Genomic DNA, 25,292 nt, shown 5'->3' on the forward strand with positions numbered 1-25,292 from the left:
CTGAGCTACCCGGCTCCCACGATAATATAAATTTCCTAAAATTTTACCCTCGGTTACCAGGGAGCATTAGCTAGTTCCTCGGAAACATTTCGAATATTTTTCAACATTGCATCACCAAAAAATGTTTCATTGAATTTGGTGGTCCCACGTCCGCAGTCATCCATCTGTAAGTGTGCATCTCGAGAAATCCACAAGATAAGAGGCTATTATGTCTGAATATTCCTCAAGTCTCTTAAGATATCGTAATGTATGAAGAACTAGCAGATTTAAGAAAATTTGACATCAATAGACAGAATGAAAAAAATCGAAAATATGGCACCGTAAATAGCGCATACAGATGTCTGATGAAACATGAAAATGAAATATGTCTTGTTGGTTCATTAGTGATAAAATGTAAAAGAGTAAAATTTTTATAGAAAGTAGATATTTTTAGCCACGACTAATTCCTCCCTCTTCCTCGACCGAATCATTGGGGACGTGGTTTAACAATTTCTTAGATACAAAAGACTTGGTCAATTCGAAAATTATACGATGAGCCTGACAGACATACTTAAGAGGATTCCATGAGATGCGCAGAAAGACAGCACTCGAACTGAAGTGTGATGATAACATTGGCTATATAACTTCTCGTTGGGTTTTGATTCTGACCAATCTTCGTGATGGCTCAGTTGAGCCTTGGTATCGCCTTAGTGCTGGTGGCTGCAGTCTCAGCCAGTGCTGGTGAGTAACTGATCACTTAGAACTTCGCAAAGTAGTGTTTTTTTTAAATATTGTGACATTTTGCGCGACGACAGTTCTCGAAGATAATTAATCAGAATTTAAAATGAAATATATCGCTGCTTTGTTCGAATAGTAGAAAAACATTTGAAAAAAAAAGTTTTATATAATTTTGAATTTGTTGTATTCCAAAGATAGTACTTTAGATTAGAGTTATGTTCTTTACTAGAGTCCTTATAGTACTAGAAGTAATATAGTCACAAAATGATCCCAAACTAGGGTATAATGTATAGAGAAGGTCAAGGAAAAACTAAAAAAAAAAATCAGATAAGCTATAATTCAAGCGAAGCTGTGATTTAAGTATTTGTTTAAAATGGTGTTAAATAAACCGAAAATGCTGATCATAATTGTGGAGTTTTCCACTACAAATTCATTATAGTTAATATACCCACTTTTCAAAAGTAAAGGTTTATTTGAGAAATTAAAATTTTACAGTTGAAAACTATGAAGTTTATTTCAAAATTTTAATTTTCCCGAGTCAAATAGCTGTTACTGATCAACATGTTTGGTAAAAATTTAACTTATCTACATGAGATGCTCCCATATTATTTTTTTAATAACAAATTTATTGACTTTTAGTAGAAAAATCCTCAATTATTATGCTTTTCTAATTTTTTTTTTTTAGATATAATTACGACATCAACAACCTTTATGTTTCCTTAATAAGCGGTACATAGTTTAATTATAAAAATGTAAAAACATTTGCTGACCTGTCGATTCTCAATAGAATTATTTATTGCACAGCCTTTGGTGTAATATATAATCGTTATTCCACAGAGCACTTTAACAAAATATATATTCTACCTCTTTGCTACCTAGGGTAATTCCTCTCAACAGGGGTGTAATCGTCCTCTCCCCTCCCTCCTCTCTAAGAAATTTTGTTGTTTTTTATGCAATCAAAACTTCTTACTTCCTTTTTTTTTTTTTTGGTAGGACAAGTATAGGTGCCATAATATTTTTTCTTTGCTCACTAGTTTGAAAACCCATATTGGAATTCCACAAGAATTTGGGGTCCATTAAAATAGTGTCCCTAAAAAACATTTTTAGGGCCCAACTTAAACCATGTATTGAACAGTATTATGTAATTTTCAGCAATAAATGTAATCTAATCACAACCATATAATAGATTAAATGCTAGAAAAATGTACAATATTGTACAATGTGCTTACCTTATGCTGAATATTTCACAATACGTAATCTGTGTACCGCACAATAATTTGATCATATACCTTATGTTGTTTATGCAATCTGCCAAAATTATAGTAAGATTCAAACAATTACATTTCAATTTTTAAAAAATCAGTTCAATTATATTTAGATTTTGATGGTAGTCACTTATCTGCAATAAAAGAAAAAATATTTTTCTTTTGAATTGGAACTGATAGATAATTACATTTAGATATACCTAAATCTATTATAGGAATACAGGAGAGTCGTCATTGTCCCCTAACTGCCAAATGTATTGGAGATAATGTTAACAGCGGTTGATTATACATGTAATAATCTATTAAATATTATTTCAAGCTATTCTCACATTGTTTGGACATTAGTTATTTAACTCCTACCATTTTTTCTAATCATTATCTATTCACTTTTTAAATATTTTTTTATATTTATTGATTATTGAAATAAGCATAGAAGAAGTTGATAAGAAGAAAATATTTTAAATTACCATCAAATATCAGTGAGTGGGATACACTATTTAACTAATAAATTATTTTAAATTAAAATATAAAAAAATATAGTTTTTTAAATAAATCTTTACAACCTATCAGCCAAAATAGATCATAAATACAATTCATGATAAAAGAAATTGGTAAGTAACAGAAATTTGGTTAAATTAATCATTTCAATTGGACATGTAGGGTTTAATTTTTATGTTAGGCCAATGTAACAACTCCAATTTAGGCTAAAATAAAATATGTTGTTAGATACAGGAAGAGAATTAGAAATTAAATATCTATACAAAGAGAAAAGAAGATACAAATATTTTAAGAAAGATTGAAAAAAATAATTTTATAATTGAGTGAAATTAATACGAGAGCATGAAAATGGTCATTAAGGCATTAAAGAAATGTTGTTGATAAAATAAAAAAATAAACATAAATATAAATCTAAAGGGGTTGTAATTATTTATTTCCCGAACTGATTATATAGAGTAGGTAGAATATATTTTATTTATGTATGACAAAGTATTGTAAAAATTCATTACAAAAATACAGTTATAAAACAAAACCTGAGTCTAGTACTCTATTAAAAAAACAATAAACAAAAGATAAAACAAGTAATTCATGACAAAACAGAAAACAAACTGGATAATACAAAACTATTAACATAATATTGATTAACTGGAAGATTATTGATTGACCATGAGTAAAGATGAAAGAAATATGGTCCGGGTGCGGTCAAAAAAACTCAAATAGTAGAATTATACTATTTTATTGAGCCACTAATATTGATTAATGCATTACATTAAACTTAAAATAATGAGAATTATTTTAATTAAAAGAAAGCGTAATATAAATAAAGATATTAATTGGCTTCAAAAACTATTTACATGCTTCTATTTATATGCCACTTACAAAATCCAACTTATTTATTTCTGTTACAATGTAAATATAGAGTACTCAATTTAGCTTCACTATCGATGTTTAACATATTTTCGATGTTTTGTAGGTCACAAGATACGGATAGGGGTGGTCTTAAGATATATTGTCTATTTTCTTTAAAAATGGAGCAATGTAGGAGGATGTGGTACAAACTAATACTGAAATAGCTTTTGCAGAATGGGCAGAGTTCATTTGTCTTGAAAGTGATGGTTTTGATTCTGTGGTGCAGTTTGATATGCTCCGGGTTTTCTACTCTTAGTTGGCTGATGCACCTTAATTTTTTTTTTAATTTAGCCTGTATGTTAAATATGCTTCAGGTTTGAGCAGGTTGAAACTGCAGAGTGATCGAGTGATCGGTATATGGGGTTAATGTGAGTTTAATGCTCTATTGATGTCAGTTGAGAACTTGTGATTCAGGATCTTTTCAAGAATATCACCTTAATGTTTCAATAATCCGTTTTCATATGCAGCATTGAATTTATTTCTACATTCATATTGGGCTATCATATTAACTTTTGACCCAATTGTATTCTACATCAGGGATTTCCATATCTAGCATCCTTGGTCTGTTTAAACATAGTTTTGGGAGTCTCTTTTTAACTATATAGAGTAGTATTTATTTATATTTTTAAGTACAACTGTTTGATGTGAGAAAGAACTATTTATTTTGGAATTTATTAATTTACTTGAATAGTGGAACAGCGGCAGGAAAGTTGAGGATTAGAGGGAGTAGTCTGCCCCAACAGCAGGGGCTTCTCTATTTTAGTGACAGATAGCTTTATGCAACAAATTACATAAATTTATTTTATTCAGGGGAGAACAAATGCTTTCCTTAAAAAGCATGGTTTTTAGTTTGTTATTGGTAAACTCTAGTCTAAACTTTTGATTTAGATTTCAATTATTACTATTTTAGTAAATGATAAAGTCATGCGATAATAATTTTAAAGGGAAAGTGGCTGTTTCATTCTTTGAAATATTATATTTTAAATGTTTAAGCTGTGTATAGAACAAGAAATTAATAGTAAAATTATAATTTTTTTGTGAGCAGTAAGAGAAGGTTTTATTTAATTTTTCCACTTGGTTATAATTGAAAGTATTAGGCGAAGAAATGTAGTAATATATTTGGTGATAGTTCGTGTAGAGTTTTTTTTAATTAATACATTTATAGGATTAATTGAACTTTTGAAAATAATAATGTTAATGATCATTTTTAAGGAAACATCCCAAAGTTTTTGAAGGACTCTAAAACTGGTAAAGATGTGGTTGTGACAGATGGAGCAGACTGTTATAGGAAATGTGATGGAAATCCAAAGACCTGTTATTTCAAGCTCAACATAGAAAGATATTCTGTTCTTGGAGGGTAAGCCATAGTTAATTTTACTGCATAGATGTATCTACAAACTAAGACTGTTCGGATGTATATTAATGAAATACTATAGATATGTTGTCTTTCTTTCTCAAGAACTTCTAATATGATAGCTACCAAATTCTCTTATGTATTCTTAATATTTTATTTGTTATGAATGTAATATTTTATACAGAAGGTTTATTCTATTTTATTATTTGATTAGATAAACATTATGATAAACTATTTTAGAAATTTAAGCATGGAAGTAAAGAAAATAATTCAAGCTATAGTGAAAACATCCTCTTATGCTAAGTTAAATAAAATTTTTTTGTTTGTAAAATAACACAAATGTATTCAAAGAGTAGGGAGAGAGAGTGTATAAATATCTGGCAACTTTGCTTCACTTTCACATTCAAAGCCGTTACCTCTAAAAAAATAAACAGCCAATAAAGTTTAAAAGGACATGCTATAAATAAGAAGAAAATTATAAAGAAAATATAAAAATATATGTATTTGTAAAATAATAACTAATAATGTTATATAATAACAGAGTATACATTGAATGCAACAAAGAATTTGGAAAATAATATAAAGATACAGTGAAACTTAAATAAACTAATAATAACATATATAAAAAGTAACTTTATGTAAAACAAAATTGAACATATGCATAAATTAAATAAATAAATTTATAACATTCAAATAATTTAAACATACATAAAAGCAATTTAAAACATACATGAAAGCAATTTAAAACATACATGAAAACTCAATAACTCAAGAAACGTATATGAAATATAAACATTAGAACAATTAATAACATAAAAACAAAAAATCAATCTAACATATTTGTACCATAGAAAAATAAATTGCACAATAATTAGAAATCAACTTATAATTTTTATTTAAAAACATAAAAAAAATTACTGTTTATTAAAAGTAAGAGTTGTTAAACAACATATCACAATCAACAGTATTCACTTTCGTTTAAATAGGTATAATTATTTTGAGCAAAATCAATATTAAAATTTGTACCGCTACAACCCATGAAAGGTTGAGGATGTAGTGCTTTGTAAGGAAGTACTGTTACTAGACCAAAGGTCGTGCAAGGAGGTGATTTAGTCACAATCAAGCTCGACCACCAGATTTTCCCCAATTTAAGAGGCTGGGTGGAACCCAGAAAATATAATATGTTGTATCTTCACATAATGAAAAGAAATATTAAAATTAGTGAGTTTTAAAAGTTACTGGCAGTTAATTTTAAAGTATAACCATTTCTGCAGAAATACCATGCCACTGTTTGATCTCTGAGTTTCAAGAGATTTTAAATTCCATAGTTGAGGCTATAGTGTAAAGATTAAAGTATTTAGGAATAAAAATTCTTTTATCAGATAGAAAGTAGGGCTAAACTATTGTGTGGTTACAGAGCATGTCGCAACTGCAGCTCGGGAGTTACAGAGGACTGCCTACAGCCACAATGTGTAACAGCTGATGGCTACTACAGGCATATGCTAACTATCAATAGGGCTCTACCAGGGCCAAAGCTTCAGGTAATTTAATAATAACATTTGCATTATAAAATAATATTGTATTTGAATGGTGTAAATGGCAAAGATTGTTAGAAATTTAGTTTTGTAGCATACTTTAAAGGAATGGTTTGTTTATAACATTAACTGTATATTCATATTTCATTCATATAAATCATTTTCTTTTTTATAAAAACTATTTTAAAATTAAAACCTAGGTAATGGATTTAAAAATTACAAAGAAAGTTGTTTTGGCTTCATTGGTGGACCTAATGTTAAAGAAATATTGAATGATCCATTTAGTTCCAAGGTTTATATAAACAATTGAAGACGTATTTTGAAGTTCCTTCTGATGTTAGTTTTCTTTGGTTTCTATTCAGCCAGAGTCTTGTATATCTAAGCCAACTCTTTTTGAACTTACTTTCTTATCTCATCTTGAATATACTCAAGATAGCAATTTGTAACTGTCATCTCTTAAACCAGGATGGGTGTGCTTCTATCATCTTCTTTATCTTTGTTTAATTTGTTTATCACCATAAGTCGTATAGTTTTGTTGGTGGTGCTTTCAGTTCTTTTCATAGCATTCATGGATTTCTTGCAATTGGTATTCTTCATATAATCGTCACCCATTACTAAAATGGAGGAAATTCACTTGTTGACACCGAGGTTAGCTACTTGAGAAAATATATTGGGATGCTAGAAAATAGATGATAATAATTTCAACACAAATCCTGACATAGCTTTTTATACATCAACTCATTCCTTAAAAAATATATCCAATACCGCACAGAAAATTCTCCTTTGCCTCTGTGATAGCAGGCCAGGTTTTCACTATTGTTGCTGGATTTGAAATTTGGTAAAAACAACAAGTTGTAATTTAGTTTTCCTAACAATCTTATCTTAATTCTAAGCATGACAGATAACATAGCAATATTTATTTATAAATTTTGATGTTCTGAACTAATTTATTATTACTATTATTTTTTTTAATGTTGCGTCATCCCATGGGGCCAAAAGACCCATTTGTACCTAAACACCTAAACCTTATGTTACAATTTAGTAAATACTTATGAGAATAGCCATGAGAATATTGGACACACAAGAGCTTACATACACTTGTTAGCTAATAAAAAATTACATGGTTTCAAATGATTATTTTACTATTTTAATTTCTTTCACTAAATAAATTAATTAATTAAGTTGTTTTAAGAATTGGAGATGTTTATCATAATGCTCCTTCAAATTAAGACTAATGTAACCTAGAAATCAAACCTTTGAGAAAATGGAAGTTCAAATATATTAATTTTATAAGAACTTAATTTTACTTACAAGCCTGTCAAACCGATAGAAGTTGATATGTTATGAGTTCACTTACTTCAGTGTTTATTAAAATAAAACCACTCACTATCTGAAATTAAAAATCATTATTTACTAACATTGAGAGTGTTTCACATATGTTAACATGTTAGGGTTGAATGCATTATTTTACTGAAATTAAGATGATATGTACCTATTTGTTATTATTTATAATTATTGCTAAGGTTTGCCGAAATGACACAGTAGTGGCTGATGTAATTAATATGATGCCTGATGAGAGTACATCCATCCACTTCCACGGGGTGAGTCAGAAGGGTAGCCAGTACTACGACGGAGTACCCTATGTCACTCAATGTCCCATTAGCCCTGGCCAAACCTTCAGGTATATCTTTGAGGCAGACATGGCAGGAACCTTCTACTATCACTCTCATACAGGTATGTGGTTAAAATGTTAATAGATATTTCTTAGTTATGAGGGTGAAATTGTCATGCATGTACTGACCATCTATAATCATGGGTTTCCAATTGCCATGAGGGTTACCCTAAATAAGATCTCCAACTTTTTTTAAAATGATAAATTCTTTTAATTTTCGATAGACTTGCATAATTTTAAATGTTGAAGATTAGTCTATTTTTTCTATATAATCACATCTTTGGTTGATGCATTTTTTAAGATGCTGTGAAAGTTTTTCTATGTCCATGTCTTATCATTTTACCAACATGTTAATGAGAAAGAATAGAACCTCATCTGAATTATCATTTGGCCAAATGTTCTTTCAGTTTAGGAAACAGATGAATAAAAGAGGAGGGCTAAATGTGATGATGTTTCACATTTATTTTAGGCTCAGTAGTCATAAAGTTCAGTCTAAAAAAAAGTAGTGAAGTCATGAAACCTGTATTTTTTTATTAAAATGAGATATTGCTGGTTGATTTAATAATAAACAAGAAACATTTTTACACCAATTATTCATTATTGTCACATGCTACCTAATTAAAAGATCATTTGATGGAGAGGGAATTTAGCTTTGGTAAGAGGTGAAAGTTGTGGTTCAGTGCTTGTTCAATAACTGGTATAATTTGAGCATAGGCCTAGACTAATTTTCAACCATTAAATCGGTGTTAATATGGTAGAAAATAAAAATAATTAAGTATTTCTAAAACAATTCTGTATTGGAATAATATCACATTAAGAATTTATTAATTTTCTCATCCCTGCCATTCATTTATTGAAGGCTGAATGCATTACATATAAAATATTCTTAGAGAAAAGTTTACTGGATATTGATATTTAAATCCAGTTTAAGTTAAAAGAATGCATATATTGTCACTTAAGAGAAAACTAATGAGCAAATAAAATCAAACCACACATTTAAAACATAATTTAAAAAAATTTAAATTAACAAAATAATAGTCTGTTGATCACATCAAGTAGGAAAATGTAATTATTTTTTTGCTATTTGCTGCTATTTTGATACAAGCAGAAATATCTTCATCAGGTATTCAGAAAATGGACGGACTGACTGGAGCCTTCATTGTTCGTGACTTGGAATCAGCTGAGGATCCAGACAAAATGTATGATGAAGATTTGCCTGAACACACAATACTTATATCAGACTGGAGTCACATTCCTGGTGAAGGTTTTATACCAGGTTTCAACACTCCTGATATTAAACAAGTCCCTGTGACCTTCTTGTTTAACGGGCGTGGAAGGCATCATGTAAGCATTAATTCATTATAATATTTATAATAATACTTTCATGATTAAAAAATAATTTATATTTTATTATTTTGGTAGGACAAAGCAAAGGTTCTTCCACTTGCCGAATTCAAAGTCGAGCAAGGTAAGAGGTATAGGTTCAGACTCCTGGGTTCTACATGTATGACTTGCCCCGTGGTCCTCCAGTTTGAAAGTCACACTATCACTGCTATCACTTCAGATGGTGGCCAAGGTTTCAAACCCATTTCTGTAAACTCTGTTTTGATTAATTCAGGTAATGCTCTATTCATGTTTTCTATTTTCTGGTGTTGTATTGGTTTTTTAACGAATAAAAGTAGTTCTTTTCTTAATTCTAAAAAAAAAAACTTTTTATTTGTGAAGGAGACAGATTTGATGTGATAATAAAAGCTGATCAACCTTCGGCTCGGTACAAGGTGATAGCGACTAGCTTGACTGACTTCTGTGATGGCCTAGAACAAGTTGCATACTTGACTTATAATGATAGTAAAGAAATAGCTCATCTGGCAGAGGTTGTAGAGAAGGAATCTATAGACTATGGAGTGGTAGGTGGCTGAATAGAAATATCAATAAATACTATTTTAACTTATAAACTAACAATGCATAATGCATGCAAACGATTGTTTATATAAACTAATAATGCAAGTTATTTATTAATTTTTAAATAAACCTCGCTAAAACTGTATTGGAACATTTAAAGATAACTATTATTAATAATGTAATGTTTGTGTGTAGCTCGTAGTGCTTGAGGGTATGCAAATCTAATTATATCATGATAAGAGGTTCTCAAAGAATATTCCGAATGTATTATGACTAATTAGCATACATTATTTAACAGTTCATGCTATTTAATGAAGTCTATATTAAGAAAAATGTCGAGGAACCGATATATGTATGCATTTATTATAGGCTTAATAATCATTTAACCTTGGCTGGCAATATATTGATATTAGATACATATTGACCATATTCTTGGAGCATTTCAAGTAACTGAAGAAGAACTATGAAAACCAAGTTTCTAAGGTTAACACCTAGAAAGACCTAGCTGGTGTATTTGTGAAAAGAATAGGATCTCATCCATGTTCAAATACCTGGGAACCATAGTAACAAGAACTGAATAAGTTGAAACAGAAATCAAAGCAAGAAAAATGATGATTAACATATAATGAAGTTTATGAAGAAGACAAGAGTCCCAGATAAGTTTGTAAGAAAAAAGGATCTTTATCTTTTTTCTCTTGTCCTTATATTTCTCCTGAAGCTCTATATGAGGGTGGTCTGAAAAGTTTCCGACCTAAAAAAAATACAAGAGATTTTTTCTGTCATTTGGGCTGTATTTTTGTTTAGGGCGTATAATGGTGTATCCAATTTTTATCTACAGTAATTAATCGGCCCCAAAACTCGAATTTATTGCGCCTAAACTGCGCCAACAGAGCATTGGAAATGTTCGTAAACATATTTTTGGTCTAACTTGAGCAAATGCGGCACCCAATATGCGGAAAGCTTTCTCATATCTTTGCACGTCCAAAATCGCTGAAACTTTGGTGGGTAACTGTCAACAGTTGATCAATGAAATTCCCTTGCTTTTATTAAACGAGTCCTGCAATCTTCACGTTGCGGTCGGAAACTTTTCAGACCAACCTTGTATAGCCCATGAGTGGGAATGTCAAGATTTATTTCTTCCATTAAATATTGCCACCCATGTCTTTCAAGGTCATAGCCTTAGCAAATCGATTTTCCTGCTGCTTCTTCACATACTGGAAATGTTCCAAGAAAATATTTTAATTTATTTTACATACAATTTACATTTTATTGGATTGAAATGTTCAATTAAGTGCATGGAATTAACCTGGCACACAGGCCTTAACCTTTGGATCACTTAACCCTTCAGAAATTCCTAGATCCGCCACTGGAATGTTCAAAACATCAATAAAAATAATCATATCAGAACTTTAAACATTGTACCTGTCTTAAACATAATACCTTTATCTAGCTGGACAGTAAGTCCATCTTCATCCCAATAAAGATAATTATTGTAACTTTAAAATTTTCAATGTGTTTCAGATGTTGAATGCAGGAATGAGGACTTGTGGTTCCAAGCACATCTGCCTACATCACCTGGAAGGCGATACTGATGCTCCAGCAATAGGTGATCGGCCTTATGCTACATTCAATATTTCCTTTGGATATTATCTTTATGAAGAAGATGATCTGTTCAAAGAAGGAACTTATCAACATTACGATGGTGAATATTAGTTGATTTCTGAATATTTTATTGTGTATTATCCTTCTCAGTAATGGAAATACCAAATCCCTTCAACACTGAGATGCATCTTTGTTATCTCAATGGAGCTGCTTATTTGTGTTATAACTTCAAGTATTATTAGTATTTCGGAATGTACTTCATCTTCAGAATTACTTACTTCCAAGAAATATATCCAGTTAGATAAAAATCAAAGCAAAAGCTCTACCACTATGCATGTAAACTTGAGTTGAAATATTATTCCCTTAATTATTAGATAGGAAGAACACTTTTAGTAAAAATTTTTAGAGTGCTTTGAAACTTTCAAGTAGTATGCACAACCTAGATGTGGTGCACTTTATTGACCCATACTGTAACAGTACTTCAGCTATAAATGTCTTTTATCATATTTTATATTTAGAATTTGAAATTATTCATTTATTTTAATTATTTTGTATTATGGTTTAAACTAAACATTAATTTAATTTAACTCTCCTGTGATCAAATATTTTAGAATTCTAGAATTTTTTTTTTTTATTCTCTATGATATCCAGAATACATATAGAATTAAAGGCTGAATTCCCATTTCAGAATCTGTACAAGGTGAGAGGCTCAAGTCAGTAGTCAACAACATCTCCTTCTCCGCTCCTCCATCGCCCGTCCTTAGTCAGTTGAGTGATATACCGGCTTCTGCTCTCTGTAAGGATGAGTGCTACTCTCCCAGCATCCAGAAGGCTTGCAGTTGTCCCAACCTCTACAATATCCCTCTTGGTGCAGTAGTTGACATCATAATCTATGATGATGGTAAGATATATGAAGAGTGCTTACTATTGTCAACAATAACATAGACAAATAAATAATTTTCAATTTCCTTCTCTTTAGGACTCAAAGGGGTCCCAAGTTCCTTTGATCACCCGTTCCACCTCCACGGGTATGTCTTTTACATCCTTGACATGGGCCTATTCAAAGAGGGCTTCGAGAACAGAGAGAAAGAGGTGGGAGAAATGAGTGCCAAGCTCCATGAAGACGGGATAGATCTCAAAGGAAAACCATTGAAGGACACCATCAGTGTACCCGCAGGAGGATACGTCATCATCAGGTTCTTTGCTGATAATCCAGGTTGGTAGATCAGTCTTTTAAGCAACTACAGAGACCGAAAACTGTTTGTAGAAAAAATTATTAATACTCAGAAACTTGACTGTCAACATAAACCTCCGATTGCTCAGTTGTAAATTATGATGTATTACACAGTCAAAAGAATGAAATAAAAATCTTCACTAATGAACAGTATGTGATTAAGTCAGGAATCACATACTATGTTCATGTTCATTAATGTTACTTGGTTATACTAAAACGATATTGTTCTTTAAGGCTAGAACATGTTTGCGAAACTATGGGAAATCTGCGAATTATTAGCATATGCTGCAAGCGATTGCCACTTTCTCAAAATATATATTCCAAAAAAAATTGAAACTAAATATACACTGCATTCCAGCCTTTACCTTGTACCGTGTTTTCTTAGTTTCCTAGATACTCAACTGATCTAAGGATAATTGTGGCAACATTTTTATATTTTTGTAGTTCAACAGGGGTGCCACAAAATTGTTCTAGCTCTACAATTTTTGTAATTCAAAAAAAGGTGCCGTTGCGAAAAAAGATTTGGGAACTGTTGGTGTAAAATCACCTTTAAGGTTAAGATGATATATATACTACTATACAAACACCTTTTTACATCAAAATGTGTACTACTTAATCTTTTAAATATTACTAATTTGCATAGTTAAGCAACAAGTTATTGAATACAAGCCTAAAACTCTAAGGTGGCCATTTTTAGGGGAAAAGATACTTCTGTGGCTAAATTTTACTATTTTTTTCATTGCAAATATCTTTCCAGGAACAGGATCCATTAGATTAGATCAACAATCATGGATATGTCAATTTTGGAATAGGTTAAGCCAGGGAATAATGTTTATTGAGGAGTTGTATTGATTAAAGTACTTAACGTTTTTTCAAATCACTTTAACATCATAGGGAAGGAGAGTATGTGATTGTGTCCAATTTTCAATGGACCTATCCGTTTTAGAACCCCTGGGGTCCAAAAACATTTAAGCAGTATTGTTAGTACCATGATAGTCTCTTGAACGGATAGGCTGATTTTTTTGCTTCTTATTTGTTCTGCAGTAGTTTGGGTCCTGATCATGGGCAAAGGCAGGGGGGAGCAAGGGGAAGCACGGGGAGCCGCAGCTCTCCTCTAGATTTTTGGGAGCCAAGAAAAAAAAAGAAAACAGTGTGAGTGTAATGGACTAAGGCCTGCTCCCCCCTTGAGTGTAATGGGCTGAAGCCTGCTCCCCCCTTGAGTGTAATGGACTAAGGCCTGCTCCCCCCTTGAGTGTAATGGACTGAGGTCTGCTCCCCCCTTGTGTTTAATGGACTGAGGCCTGCTCCCCCCTTGTGTTTAATGGACTGAGGCCTGCTCCCCCCTTGTGTTTAATGGACTGAAGGCCTGCTCCCCCCTTGAGTGTAATGGACTGAGGCCTGCTCCCCCCTTGTGTTTAATGGACTGAGGCCTGCTCCCCCCTTGTGTTTAATGGACTGAGGCCTGCTCCCCCCTTGTGTTTAATGGACTGAAAATTTCTATTGGACCAATATTAGTTAAGATGCAGTAAGGAATTATTGGATTGGTCTATATATTGCATAGTTGCTATATATTGCAGGAAAAGTGGTTAGGAGTGCTGAGTATACAGATGATATTTCAGAACAATGTCTTCCTTTAAGGACCTAAAATTCTTATTCTTTTTCTCTAAAATAAACCCTTCTTAGGTGAAGGGTTTTCATCTGTCAGCTAAAAAATGTTTTACATGTTTAAATGATCTCTCAGTTATTTTCATCCTTATAGTACAAGAACCCAAGAGGAGAAAAAAGGCAGTTGTTTCACCCCAATTTTTTATTACTTTAATGAAAACTATGTATGTATAATTGTTAGTCAAAATTAATGAGTCTGCCAAGTATAGGTAAGGGGAATACAAAGTGGTGGCTGTTTCAAAACTTTAAAAAACATATATTTTTCATTCGGAACTCAAAACTACCAACACTAGAAAACCTAAGATAACATCATTTAAAGAAGAGTAAATTTGCTGAAATATCAGCTGTAATAGAGCTATTTACATTATATTGTTCTCAAGATATAGCTTTTTAAAAAGCAACATTTCATAAAAATGTACTGAAAAATCAGAAGTTAGTGAAATTAATTTTGAGAAATCTATGTCTCAAAAACCATTTGATGAACAGATGTCTATTAGCACTCAAATTAAAGCTAGTTGAATGGACAATAAAGTAGTGTTTATAATATTTTCTAAAATCATATCAAGATATAGAGCTCCGAATGAAAAATTAATTTTTTTTAACGTTTTGAAACAGCCACAATGTTTTATTTCCCCTACCTATACTTGGCAGACTCATCAATCTTGACTAGTAATTATTCATAGTTTTCATTAAAGTAATTAAAAATTGGGGTGAAATAACTGACCTTTTTTTCTCCCCGGCTCTTGTACTAATTACAATCCATTGGTTTTCTAAATCATATTTAATGATTTTCAGTAACCAGAAATTATATAATTTCATGTTACTGTTCCAATTGAACTTATCAAAGTAAAGACCCTCCTACCTCATATTCAAGTGTTTTACTATTGTTTCAATTTTTGGTTTTCAGAGTACTAAGAAATTTTTTTTTTTCGGGAACTAATTCTACTATAAATTACAGGATACTGGCTCTACCACTGCCATTTTGCATACCATTTGGAGACAGGAATGGCTGCTCTGTTCAAAGTCGGGGAAGATACGGACTTCCCACCAGTTCCCAAAGGATTCCCAAAATGTGCTAACTTCTTGCCAACTACATTGTAAAATAATTCAAATAAAAAGATGTATATGTTGTACAAAATTTTTAAATTATTTTGTAAAGTTATTATTAATATTTTTTTTATAAATATCACATTTCTATAATTTTTGTTACAATCATTGCATGTTGCTTTGGTATAAAAAAAAAACTTGATAAGCATGTCCTTAATTCATATTTGAAATATTTTCATGATATTTAAAGATCAAAATAAATATTTTCCTGAAGAATACATTAAAAGAAAAGTACCTTTTTCATTGTATTTGACACTTAAAAGTTACGAAAGCACTCAAAATGTTTTTATTGATTTTCTATTCAACAAACCAATTCTTATCTCACATTCTAGTCCAAAATGAAATGAGAAATAGTTTATTATTTTGGGACTAGGTTTCTTTAAAACAATTATATTACACAATAAATTGGCCAAAAACAATGTGCCCACACTTAATTACAACTTATATAATGATCGCATAATTTGAGATACATAAAAAAAACTAAATAACTAAATACATAAAAACCAAAACAAAAAGGTAGTTACAATATTTACAAGTAATAAATATTAATGCTCAATATTTATTTTATCTATATTATTGTAATATTGATTCAGTCTGTAGAAGCAAATGCATGAGTTACTAAATCAGTTGGCCTTAGTCTAAAATAGTTGACAAGCTTAGAACCCTCTAAGAAAGACGATAGCTGACATACTGAGTGTTATTACCATATCAAAATAATTTTTTTTTAGAAATAAATTGTGTTTATTTGTTCTGTGCCACATACAAGAGAAACAAACAGTAGTACTACTGTTTAAGCACCTAAAACAAAAAAAATAAATAAATAAAATGTTAATAAATATTCGAAAATTAATATTAAAGTAAAACAATATGAACAGCAATAATGCATATGCTTTATTCTCCACTGTGTACCAAGTTTATGTTTTTTTTTTTTTATTGCATAAATATATAATGTACAATATTTAACATATATTTTTGGGATACCCCCCTATACAATACAATTTTCTTGAGACTAATTACATTTTACATAATACTCTATTTCACATTTTGGTAAAACAACCTGAAGGGAAAATCAAAATAATCAAATGTCTTTACCTAATTCTGGAGGAAAGAATAGAATTCCAGGAGCTCTCAGCGATTCTCTCTCACCCATGTTACCAATATTAAAAACAGTGGAGGTTGAGGATACTTAGCCCCCAGGCTCCAAACTTGCAAGCGATTCCATGGATACATCAGGTTCAACCTTCAAGGTTACAAAGGATGATTGGAGCCCAGGGTGCCCGTCCTCCTCAATACATTTTGTTCTTTGTTTAAGAAAAATGGGTTGGTGTATTTTTTCCTGCATCTTTGTTCCAAAGAACCCCCACATCGTTATCTCAGAAAAATGTTTCCCTTAAAAAACTCAGTTAAAATGCATCCCTTCCCCCAAAGATTTTGATAAGGCAATAGGTACTATGAATCCCCCTATGGAACATCCCCTATTTAAAGATTAAATAATAGATACTCGTAACAGTTAACAATTGCTTTGATAATCCCTGCCACATGTTACGTTAACGGCTCTATCCTGTCCTCTAACTCTAGTACACCATGCTGCTCGCTGGCACAGTATTGGAACATTCATAGAGTTGGGTGAAAATCATTCGACTAGTGTTTGGCAACTCAAGTTTTATTCATAAAAAATACTTATAACTAGTTATAATTTAGTTATTAGTTGCAAATAAAATAAAACGAATAATTGCAAAATAATATTTTATTTTTTTTATTTCAAACGAGTGACGAATAAATATTTATTAGTTATTCATGATTAATATTTTAGCTACAGTCATCGTAAATGACAGATATTTAGAATGAAACTTATAGTTGAATGCGTTAATGTCTATAATTGATTTCAGGGCTTTTATAAATTAATGATTTATTTGTTTTTCCATTCATCTGTGACTTAAAACTTGTTAATTATGCAGAGGTAATTATTTCAATAAGAAAATTCTTATTAGCCTTCTTTTCTTTGTATACAAGTCATACCAAGGATTTTTTTTATATAGTTACTAGAATATTTAAATTATTTGTAAATAAATAAATAAATTTACGCGCCTTCTTTCTCTTTATTTATCTTCCCTTTTTTTAATCACAACCATCAGAAGATTAATTAAATCTGTTTAAAAAAAAATAACAAGCACATAAAGATAAAAGCGGTTTTGAGCCCACTACAATATTCTCGTTCAAAAATTTATTTTAATTTATTTTTTTTTTTTTATCCTATTATATACACTTATTCAATAAATTTGTGGCCTGGGAATTAGGGCGCAGGTTTCAGTTCGCTCGGTTCGGAACGTTGTGGGTTCAATTCCCACCTGGGGCAGTTAAATATTCATTTTTCGGTGGTACCGAAGAATGAATCTTGACACTCCCATCTTGGCTAGTACGCGGCAGCAAGTCAGGTAGCCACCAGGGGTTGGCAAAAAGGACCACTAGGCCCACTTGTTTCCCCCACCAAATACCAGTACCAGTACCAATTATAATTGTTACCATAATTAACTATTTTGTAGTAAATTTAAATAGCTTTAACTTGAGCGCTGGTAGACATCTGTACGTCCAATGGTTTCTGAAATGAAGTTTTTCATAAATCAAACTTATTGTCCGAACAACTATAAATCAATTTATTTTAGCAAATATTATGAAAACTACTATTTCTACCAAGGTAAAGGTCATAAGCTTCTCTATAGTCTATTAAACTGGCTTTAATTTAAGTGCTAATAGACATCTGTACGTCACATAGTTCCAGAGATATTAATTTTTCAAAATAAATTCACTAACTGCTGAACTTTTAGTACGTCCCAGACAACATTGTTCTGAAACGTTGCTTTTTAGAAAGCTATATCTAGAAAAATATTTAACGTAAATAACTCTATTAGGGCTCATATTTTAGCAAATTTACTCTTCTTTAAATGACGTTCTCTTAGGTTTTCTTTTGTTGTTCTACTTTTTAAGATATAGAGCTCCGAATGAAAAATTATTTTTGTTTATCGCTTTGAAACAGCCGCCATTTTTTATTCCCTCTACCTATACTTGACAGACTCATCAATTTTGGCTAGTAATTATATATAGTTTTCATTAAAGTAATAAAAAATTGTGCCTAAAAAAAGACAACTGCCTTTTTCTTTCTCTTGGGCTCTTGCACTATTTTCTCCTTGCTTCTTGTTCTGGATTTCCCTGAGGTTGTGGCGGTGTAAGTTTGACCGTTCCAGTGGTTCTTCCTACGAACGCTGGCCAGCATAATAATGGTGTCTTTAGTGGTCGAACAATTGACCAGGCTGTCCAAAGGCATGTGACAAGCGCCTGTGTACAAGTGACCTGTTGAAAAATATGACGAGCGCCTGTGTACAAGTGACCTGTTGAAAAATATGACGAGCGCCTGTGACATGTAAAATATGATTAGCAATGTCTTGATTTCACTTCGAGTTGGGCATAAAAAAGAGACCGAATAATAAATCCACAAAATCGGAGGTGTAAATCTGACACATATACTTCTACATTGATTTCATATATTTACCTATTGTAATATTGAATAAGAGATTAGATGTTTCTGTCTGTTTATCTATATATTATAAAAAATTTTACCCTTCCTAAGGGTCAGCGGAAGAAGTAGGGAAATTGTTTATCTAACTTTCCGTTTCTATCTATTTTTATCTATCTGTTACTATTACCCTTTTCATTTACTATTTACAACCTTTAATTTTTCTTATTATATCTCACTTTTTTACATTTTATACCCGTTATTTTACATTTATGTTTTTTTTCTCTTTTTTTCCTTTTTGTAACTATAGTGTTTGTATCTTTTTTAGCCCTAACGAAGCCCTGCAACGTGGGGCGAAACGTTGGCTCAATAAAATAGTATAATTATCTACTATTTGATTTTTTTTTTTACCGCACTCGGACCATATTCCATTCAACTTTCCGTTTCCCAACCTCCTCAGTTGTCATCTTTTTTTCAATCTGACAGGTACTTCTCCCTATGTTTATTTGCTAGTTTTATTAATTTTCTTAATATTTCCCTTTTATATATTACTATACCTCACTATGCCATATTTAATTCACCTATCTGTTTTACCTTTTGCACCCACCTCTTTAACAAATTTATAACTAGTTTCAACGTGTATTTTTCTACAATTTATTAGTCTAGATATGTATTTAGAATTCTATTACACCAGGGCCCTGTTTCATTATGAAAGCTAATAGTATTAGTTGATAGTACAAGTGTAGAAACTAGTGTGGTAATAATTAATACTAATACTTATTATTTTCATGATAGGGATGACTATTAGTGATATTACAGGAATTAAAAAGTACTAATGTGCTAGTTACTATTTTACAAGTCAAGGTAGTTGGATTAAGATAAATCTATCCATTTAATGTGTATCTATTAAAATAAATACACAGTAGATGTATGCTACGTCAGGTGGCCTTGGCAATGCATGCTTATAAATAAGAATTTAATTTCCAGAACCGGTTCGCCAGTTCCTCTTTTCCTCAGTGAAGGATATTTCGAGGTCGTCAGTGCTATTAGTTCTCAGGACCAAACTAAATGGACATGTTGTTCGTTATCACCATCATAGTATTTTGTAAGCATCTATATATGTTGTTCGTTATCACCATTTTAGTATTTTGTAAGCATCTATATATGTTGTTCGTTATCACCAACTTAGTATTTTGTAAGCATCTATATATGTTGTTCTTTATCACCATCTTAGTATTTTGTAAGCATCTATATATGTTGTTTTAAAAATCATTGAGGTATTTATGTTTTTCATTTAGATTTGATAGTAAACTTATTATTGAGAAAGGAATTCTCGAGGTAAAGTAGATTATTATAATATTCCGTAGTCGCTGTAATGGTCTATATGGTGGTATAATATAATAAAATAGTCGCTGTAATAGTATCTTTTTTTAACGTATTTTAATGGAATATAGTAATTATTAAATTTTTTTTTGGTACCCTTCATCAAACAGAATCAGCACCTCATACATATATAATACATGAAATGTATTATATATACTTTTACTGAGTCTTCTCCCTTTGATTACCTTGTGGCATTATAAGGTGTCATGATATCAGTGCAGCTAAGGTGGTATAGCTTAAGATTACTCCATGGAATTAATGGGATCTGAAGTAATTTATTTATTAAAATAAATAATTAAAACTTTTATAAATTTGTTATGTGAGTGGAAATAATTTCTTTGGAAATTTCATAAGTTGTTGACTACGATCCTCCAGAGTCAGTGCCCTATCTTCAGGCCAACTACTGCAGCATAGGTGAATATTTTTACTAACTGAAAATTAGATTTCTGTGTTTTGTGACAACGAAAAAATACGTTAAAATTACAAATTCAGAAAAATGTAAGAGAAAAACTTTCGTTTTTGGTTTTCAGAAACGAGAATGGGTTTCTATTTAACCTTTTCATAAATGATTACCCAAGATTTAAAAATGTTGATATAGGCCTTTTGCCGATGATACATCTATTTATACCTCTTCATTCAGTATTGATATAATTGTTAATAGGCTAAAAGATGCTTTAAAAGAAATATCTAAATACCTCGAAACATGGGGATTAATTTTAAATATTGATACAACAGAAGCCATTAATTTGACAGAAAGGCGGCCTATACTTCCATCGGCCATTCATTTAAATAATACCCCTGTCCCTTTTGCCAAAAGAGTTAAAAACTTAGGAGTGATTTTAGACAGCCAACTATTATTTAACCACCACATCAATTCGAAATTAGAAAACGAAATGTTATAGAATTATAGGACCATTATAGAAAAAATACAAGTATTTCAAAACAAATGCCTCAGAAACATTAATAACTATCCATACTACACAAGAATGTCTAAAATACACTCTGAATTGAATGTAGACACCATACAACATTACATATATACACTGACTCAGAATTTCTACCAGTCTTGCCCCAACTCATTAAACCCTTTAATCATACAAAGAGGAAAATACACTAAAAGTAAAACCCGTAAATAAACACAAAAGAACTAAACATATGTTAATGTGAACATAAATCAATATGTATTTCATGTTACCCAATGATATGTATTTTATTTTATCCAATGTTAAGTATTTTATTTTAATTCAATAATGTTTTGGGTTTTTTCTCCCTTCGGTTTGTTTTACCATAATAAAAATATATTTAAAAAATAAAAATAAATAAAAAACGAGAATGGGTATATATTATATCATTTAAAATAAATGGAAATTAAAAAACAATCATTACTGGAGTTTTTTAGAGCAGTGTTTCTTTTTACTTTTACTTGGTTATACTCGGAATTCATGATCAGCAGAACTATTGCGATAGTGAAAAATTTCGAATCTGAGTTTTCACACTTTCTTATCCAATCCCTCTAAAACAGAAAATATTACATGAATTAATAAATTGCATTACGTAAATGTTACAAATCAAAGTAGATACAACCTTTTTCTACCGTTGGTATTTGAAAGTATCTAGTGAAATACTTATCTGAGGTTTTGAGGTGTCCATTCTGCGAGAATTCTACTTAAATATATGGAGGTGAGGGGTCTCCGCTCGATGATAAAAAAAAAAAAAAAATAGGAGAACAAATAATTAAAGAAGAAAGATAATAATGAAGAGATAAAAGTCGAAAAATAGTAGGAGAGGGGGAGGGGGTACAAGAGAAGAAAGAACTTAAGGTAGGGTGATGTTGATAGGGTTTTTGGGACCCTTTCTTACCGGCCACCTCGCCAGAAGGGGGGATGTGGTAACTGTGGGAATAATGGATTGAAGAAAGCAGGGAGACTGTCAAAAAACTTAATTTGTCTCGGTGTGATGTGTTGTTGTACTGTCTCCAGTTGTGGTTCCTGATGTATATGAGTCATATACTTATGTCTCTCAAGTGTTGTACCCCTACATATCTTTTGTAGCTTAATGTTTTGGTACTTTTGTAGTGACTTCAGGGCTGTTGGGTATAGGCAGCCTAGTAGTGATCGGCTCAGTATGGCTTTGTATATGAATAGTTCGAGTCTGAGTGACTGCTCAGGTGAAAATATGAGGTCACACGTTTTGAGGTCCTTTGAGTCTAAATAACAAAGTTTCGGAGTAGGGTTAGTGAGTATGTGAACAATCTAAATCCAGAATGAAAAGTTGTACTTATACATACATATTGTAAGGCAGATATATGCTAGAGATGCTACAGCAACTTTTTCATTAAAAAAAATTGATAATTAACCTTATCACACTGTTGGTATTAATAAAAAATAGATAAACTGAACTTTGAAAGCATTTGGTAATTAAATAAAGGAGAAATTGAGATTTACAGAAGGAAATTTTAGTTTAGTTTTATTTTTTCATTTTTCTTAATTTCACCAAAGGGACGTTTTCTTGGTAATGTCAGAAATAGTTAGTAGTAAAGCACACACACATATATAAACAAATAGATAAAGTTTATAATAATATTAAGATAACAAACTGAAAAGCGTATAAACCAAATTGTCCCTGCTGCTGCTTTAACTATACTAAATTGTTAATCTTTTTTTTTTCTATACATTAATTATTAATTGAAATTTTAATATATGTTTGTAATTGAAATGTTATTTTAATCCACTTTCATTTATTCATTTATAAAATAAACTAGGGCATTGTGTAACGCTCCCCAACTACCAATGAAAATCAAAGACTTTATAATTATGAAACTTAATTAATATAATATTTGATATAATTTATTATGATATGAGGCACTTTTAGTGACAAGCTGAATGTAATCAATTTTTGATTCAATTCAAATAGATTACATTAAATAGCAGAAATATTATCAGTAAAAAATATGTTTTATTTTTCTAGATGGAAGCATAGCTGCTGCTGATCAAGGTATGTTGTGCCATTATTTGTTATTTTAGTTTAGTCTAGAGAAAATTTATTCATTTATTACAAATAGGAATCAAAAATTAATCTTTATTCTGGGATACTTTGTCCCCTAATGATAGTAAAAATGTACACTTCAAGCAGCATTGTGTGCATTAGGAATACTGTAAAAACTGAATTGGGAATATTTTTGTGGTCATCATAGGAATGATATCAGGATTGGGAGATAAGGTTTGGTAGGCTATTTATTTATTAAATAGTGGATATATTAAATTAAAAGATGACGAACAAATACATTAAATTATGCATTATTTCTTCATGGCTTTAGTTTATTAGAAACTTCATAAATAATATTGCTATTGGGATTACTGTTGCTCCCGAGATAAGGGAAGTTCCAGAAGAAGTCGAATAAGGTTGTTAAAAATATTGATTTTGGAGTTCCAGCGCTGGACTAATATCCTAAGGACACATATAACATTCAAGGAAAACAAACTGACTTACCCTTTTAACAGCTTAAAAGATCCAATATGTTTTCAATACTACTCTAATCTATTTTACCGGATTCCCTGTTCTACTCGAGTAGAGAATCTGATAAACTCAAGGGAATTGTAATCCAGATATCGGTAGAACCAAAAACCACCACAAAATCCTTTTATTTTTGTAGGTGGACCTGTCAATTTGTGTGTTTTAACTAATTTATTGATTAAATTATTTTATTTTTATTTATTTATTTTTTTGACTTATTTATCCAATCAAGTATTTCTTTTAACCAACTTTTTATTGTATTTTCCTTTAAATCTATGAATTAGTTTTGTTTTGGTAAAACGTATTTATTTGTTTGTTTTACTATAAACTGATATACTGCTGTGACAAGTATTTCTCTGGTTTGATCTCACATCGCTGTATGATGGTGAATTTGTTTAATGGGTCAATGGGGAGGATTTGAGAGGGGAAATTCAGCAGAGTGAATTTGTCGATCAAATGAAATAAAAATTGTGAAATGGATGGGACAAGAAAGGGAATTAAAAAAGGAGTAAATTGAAATATTTGTATTTAGTGTGTAAACAGGAATTGATTGTAAAAGAAATCTGTTGGAAAAAAAAAAATGTTTTCTTTCTTTTTTTATTATATCATGTAAAGATACGTAATTTATTTATGTCCGATCACAGATTGATTAGTATGCTGTGTGATAATTTAGCTACCCGATGTATTTGGGCAACATGAATGAATATTTCTGAATAGTATTTTTCTCTCTATACTCATTTCTCTAAGGATGGTCTTCTTTTTATTTTTATTTTTTTAATAATTACTTTATTTTTAAATTTTATTCATCAATTTTAACTTTTTACATTTCTTTTCACCTAGTCTTACTCCACATCTGAATGTTTGTCCTCCTCATTACTTCTTATCTGTTATTTATACTTCATACTTTATATCTCTTTTTTCTATCCAATCTCATTTCTTCTATTCTATTATCTGCATTGTAAGTCATTACTATCCTTATTAGCTTTTTATAAGCTTTATGTTAATATTCTTGTATAATTATTGTGCTCTTTAAATTGTATATATAAATTCTTTAATTTTAGTTATCCTATTTATATTGCAAAAGCATTACTTTCCATTTTTATTGTTCAGGAAAACACAAATTTCCATGCTCCCACTCTACCTACTTACTCCCACCAATTTCTCTTCAGCCCAATCCTCACTTTTCTTTCTGAATTCAGGTGAGTAACTATTCTATTTCTATTTTAATATCCTATATTATTCCTGTATTTATCCATTTAACTAAATTTATTTATCCGCTTGATCTTATGTTACACCATACTTACACTTCATTTGCTTCCTCACTTTTCTATTTCTTTTTTAATTTTACAATATCTCTTCTGCACATTATTATTTTATTACATTATATTTGCTATTCTACCAGTCATACTGTACTTGTTTTTATAT

General features: G+C 30.7%; 2 protein-coding genes across 5 annotated transcripts in view; both read left to right on the top strand.

Moving 5' to 3' along the window:
• Positions 1-574: 574 nt before the first annotated feature.
• Positions 575-15,502, top strand: LOC106690898 (uncharacterized). The gene is made up of 11 exons (XM_014436491.2): positions 575-720; positions 4,602-4,746; positions 6,161-6,284; positions 7,802-8,012; positions 9,074-9,294; positions 9,373-9,568; positions 9,676-9,857; positions 11,374-11,554; positions 12,143-12,355; positions 12,434-12,670; positions 15,312-15,502. The coding sequence occupies exons 1-11, from the start codon at positions 660-662 to the stop codon at positions 15,452-15,454; spliced, it is 1,914 nt and encodes a 637-aa protein (XP_014291977.1). The 5' UTR covers positions 575-659; the 3' UTR covers positions 15,455-15,502.
• A 4,466-nt stretch (positions 15,503-19,968) lies between these two features.
• Positions 19,969-25,292, top strand: part of LOC106690899 (ovochymase-1) — a 29,622-nt gene continuing 24,298 nt past the window's right edge. The window contains exons 1-3 of one of the 4 annotated variants that reach the window (XM_014436493.2): positions 19,978-20,076; positions 23,322-23,348; positions 24,978-25,066. In XM_014436493.2, coding sequence (XP_014291979.1) covers positions 24,994-25,066 — 73 coding nt within the window. In that variant the 5' untranslated portion in view covers positions 19,978-20,076; positions 23,322-23,348; positions 24,978-24,993. Of the gene's footprint in view, positions 20,122-20,143; positions 20,212-23,321; positions 23,349-24,977; positions 25,067-25,292 lie in introns of those variants that run through there. The other 3 variants (XM_014436495.3, XM_014436492.1, XM_014436496.2) reach the window with 3 other exon arrangements.

The sequence above is a fragment of the Halyomorpha halys genome, unplaced genomic scaffold (genome assembly GCF_000696795.3).
Source record: "Halyomorpha halys isolate HHAL.00 unplaced genomic scaffold, Hhal_1.1 Scaffold1957.1, whole genome shotgun sequence".
Lineage (NCBI taxonomy): Eukaryota > Metazoa > Arthropoda > Insecta > Hemiptera > Pentatomidae > Halyomorpha > Halyomorpha halys.

Bases quoted from the DNA above. Each gene is read 5' to 3' on its own strand.
- LOC106690898 (XM_014436491.2), top strand. From the start codon at position 660: ATGGCTCAGTTGAGCCTTGGTATCGCCTTAGTGCTGGTGGCTGCAGTC. The intron at 11,555-12,142 runs GTGAATATTAGT...TTCCCATTTCAG, and splicing joins AACTTATCAACATTACGATG to AATCTGTACAAGGTGAGAGG. The intron at 12,356-12,433 runs GTAAGATATATG...CCTTCTCTTTAG, and splicing joins CATCATAATCTATGATGATG to GACTCAAAGGGGTCCCAAGT.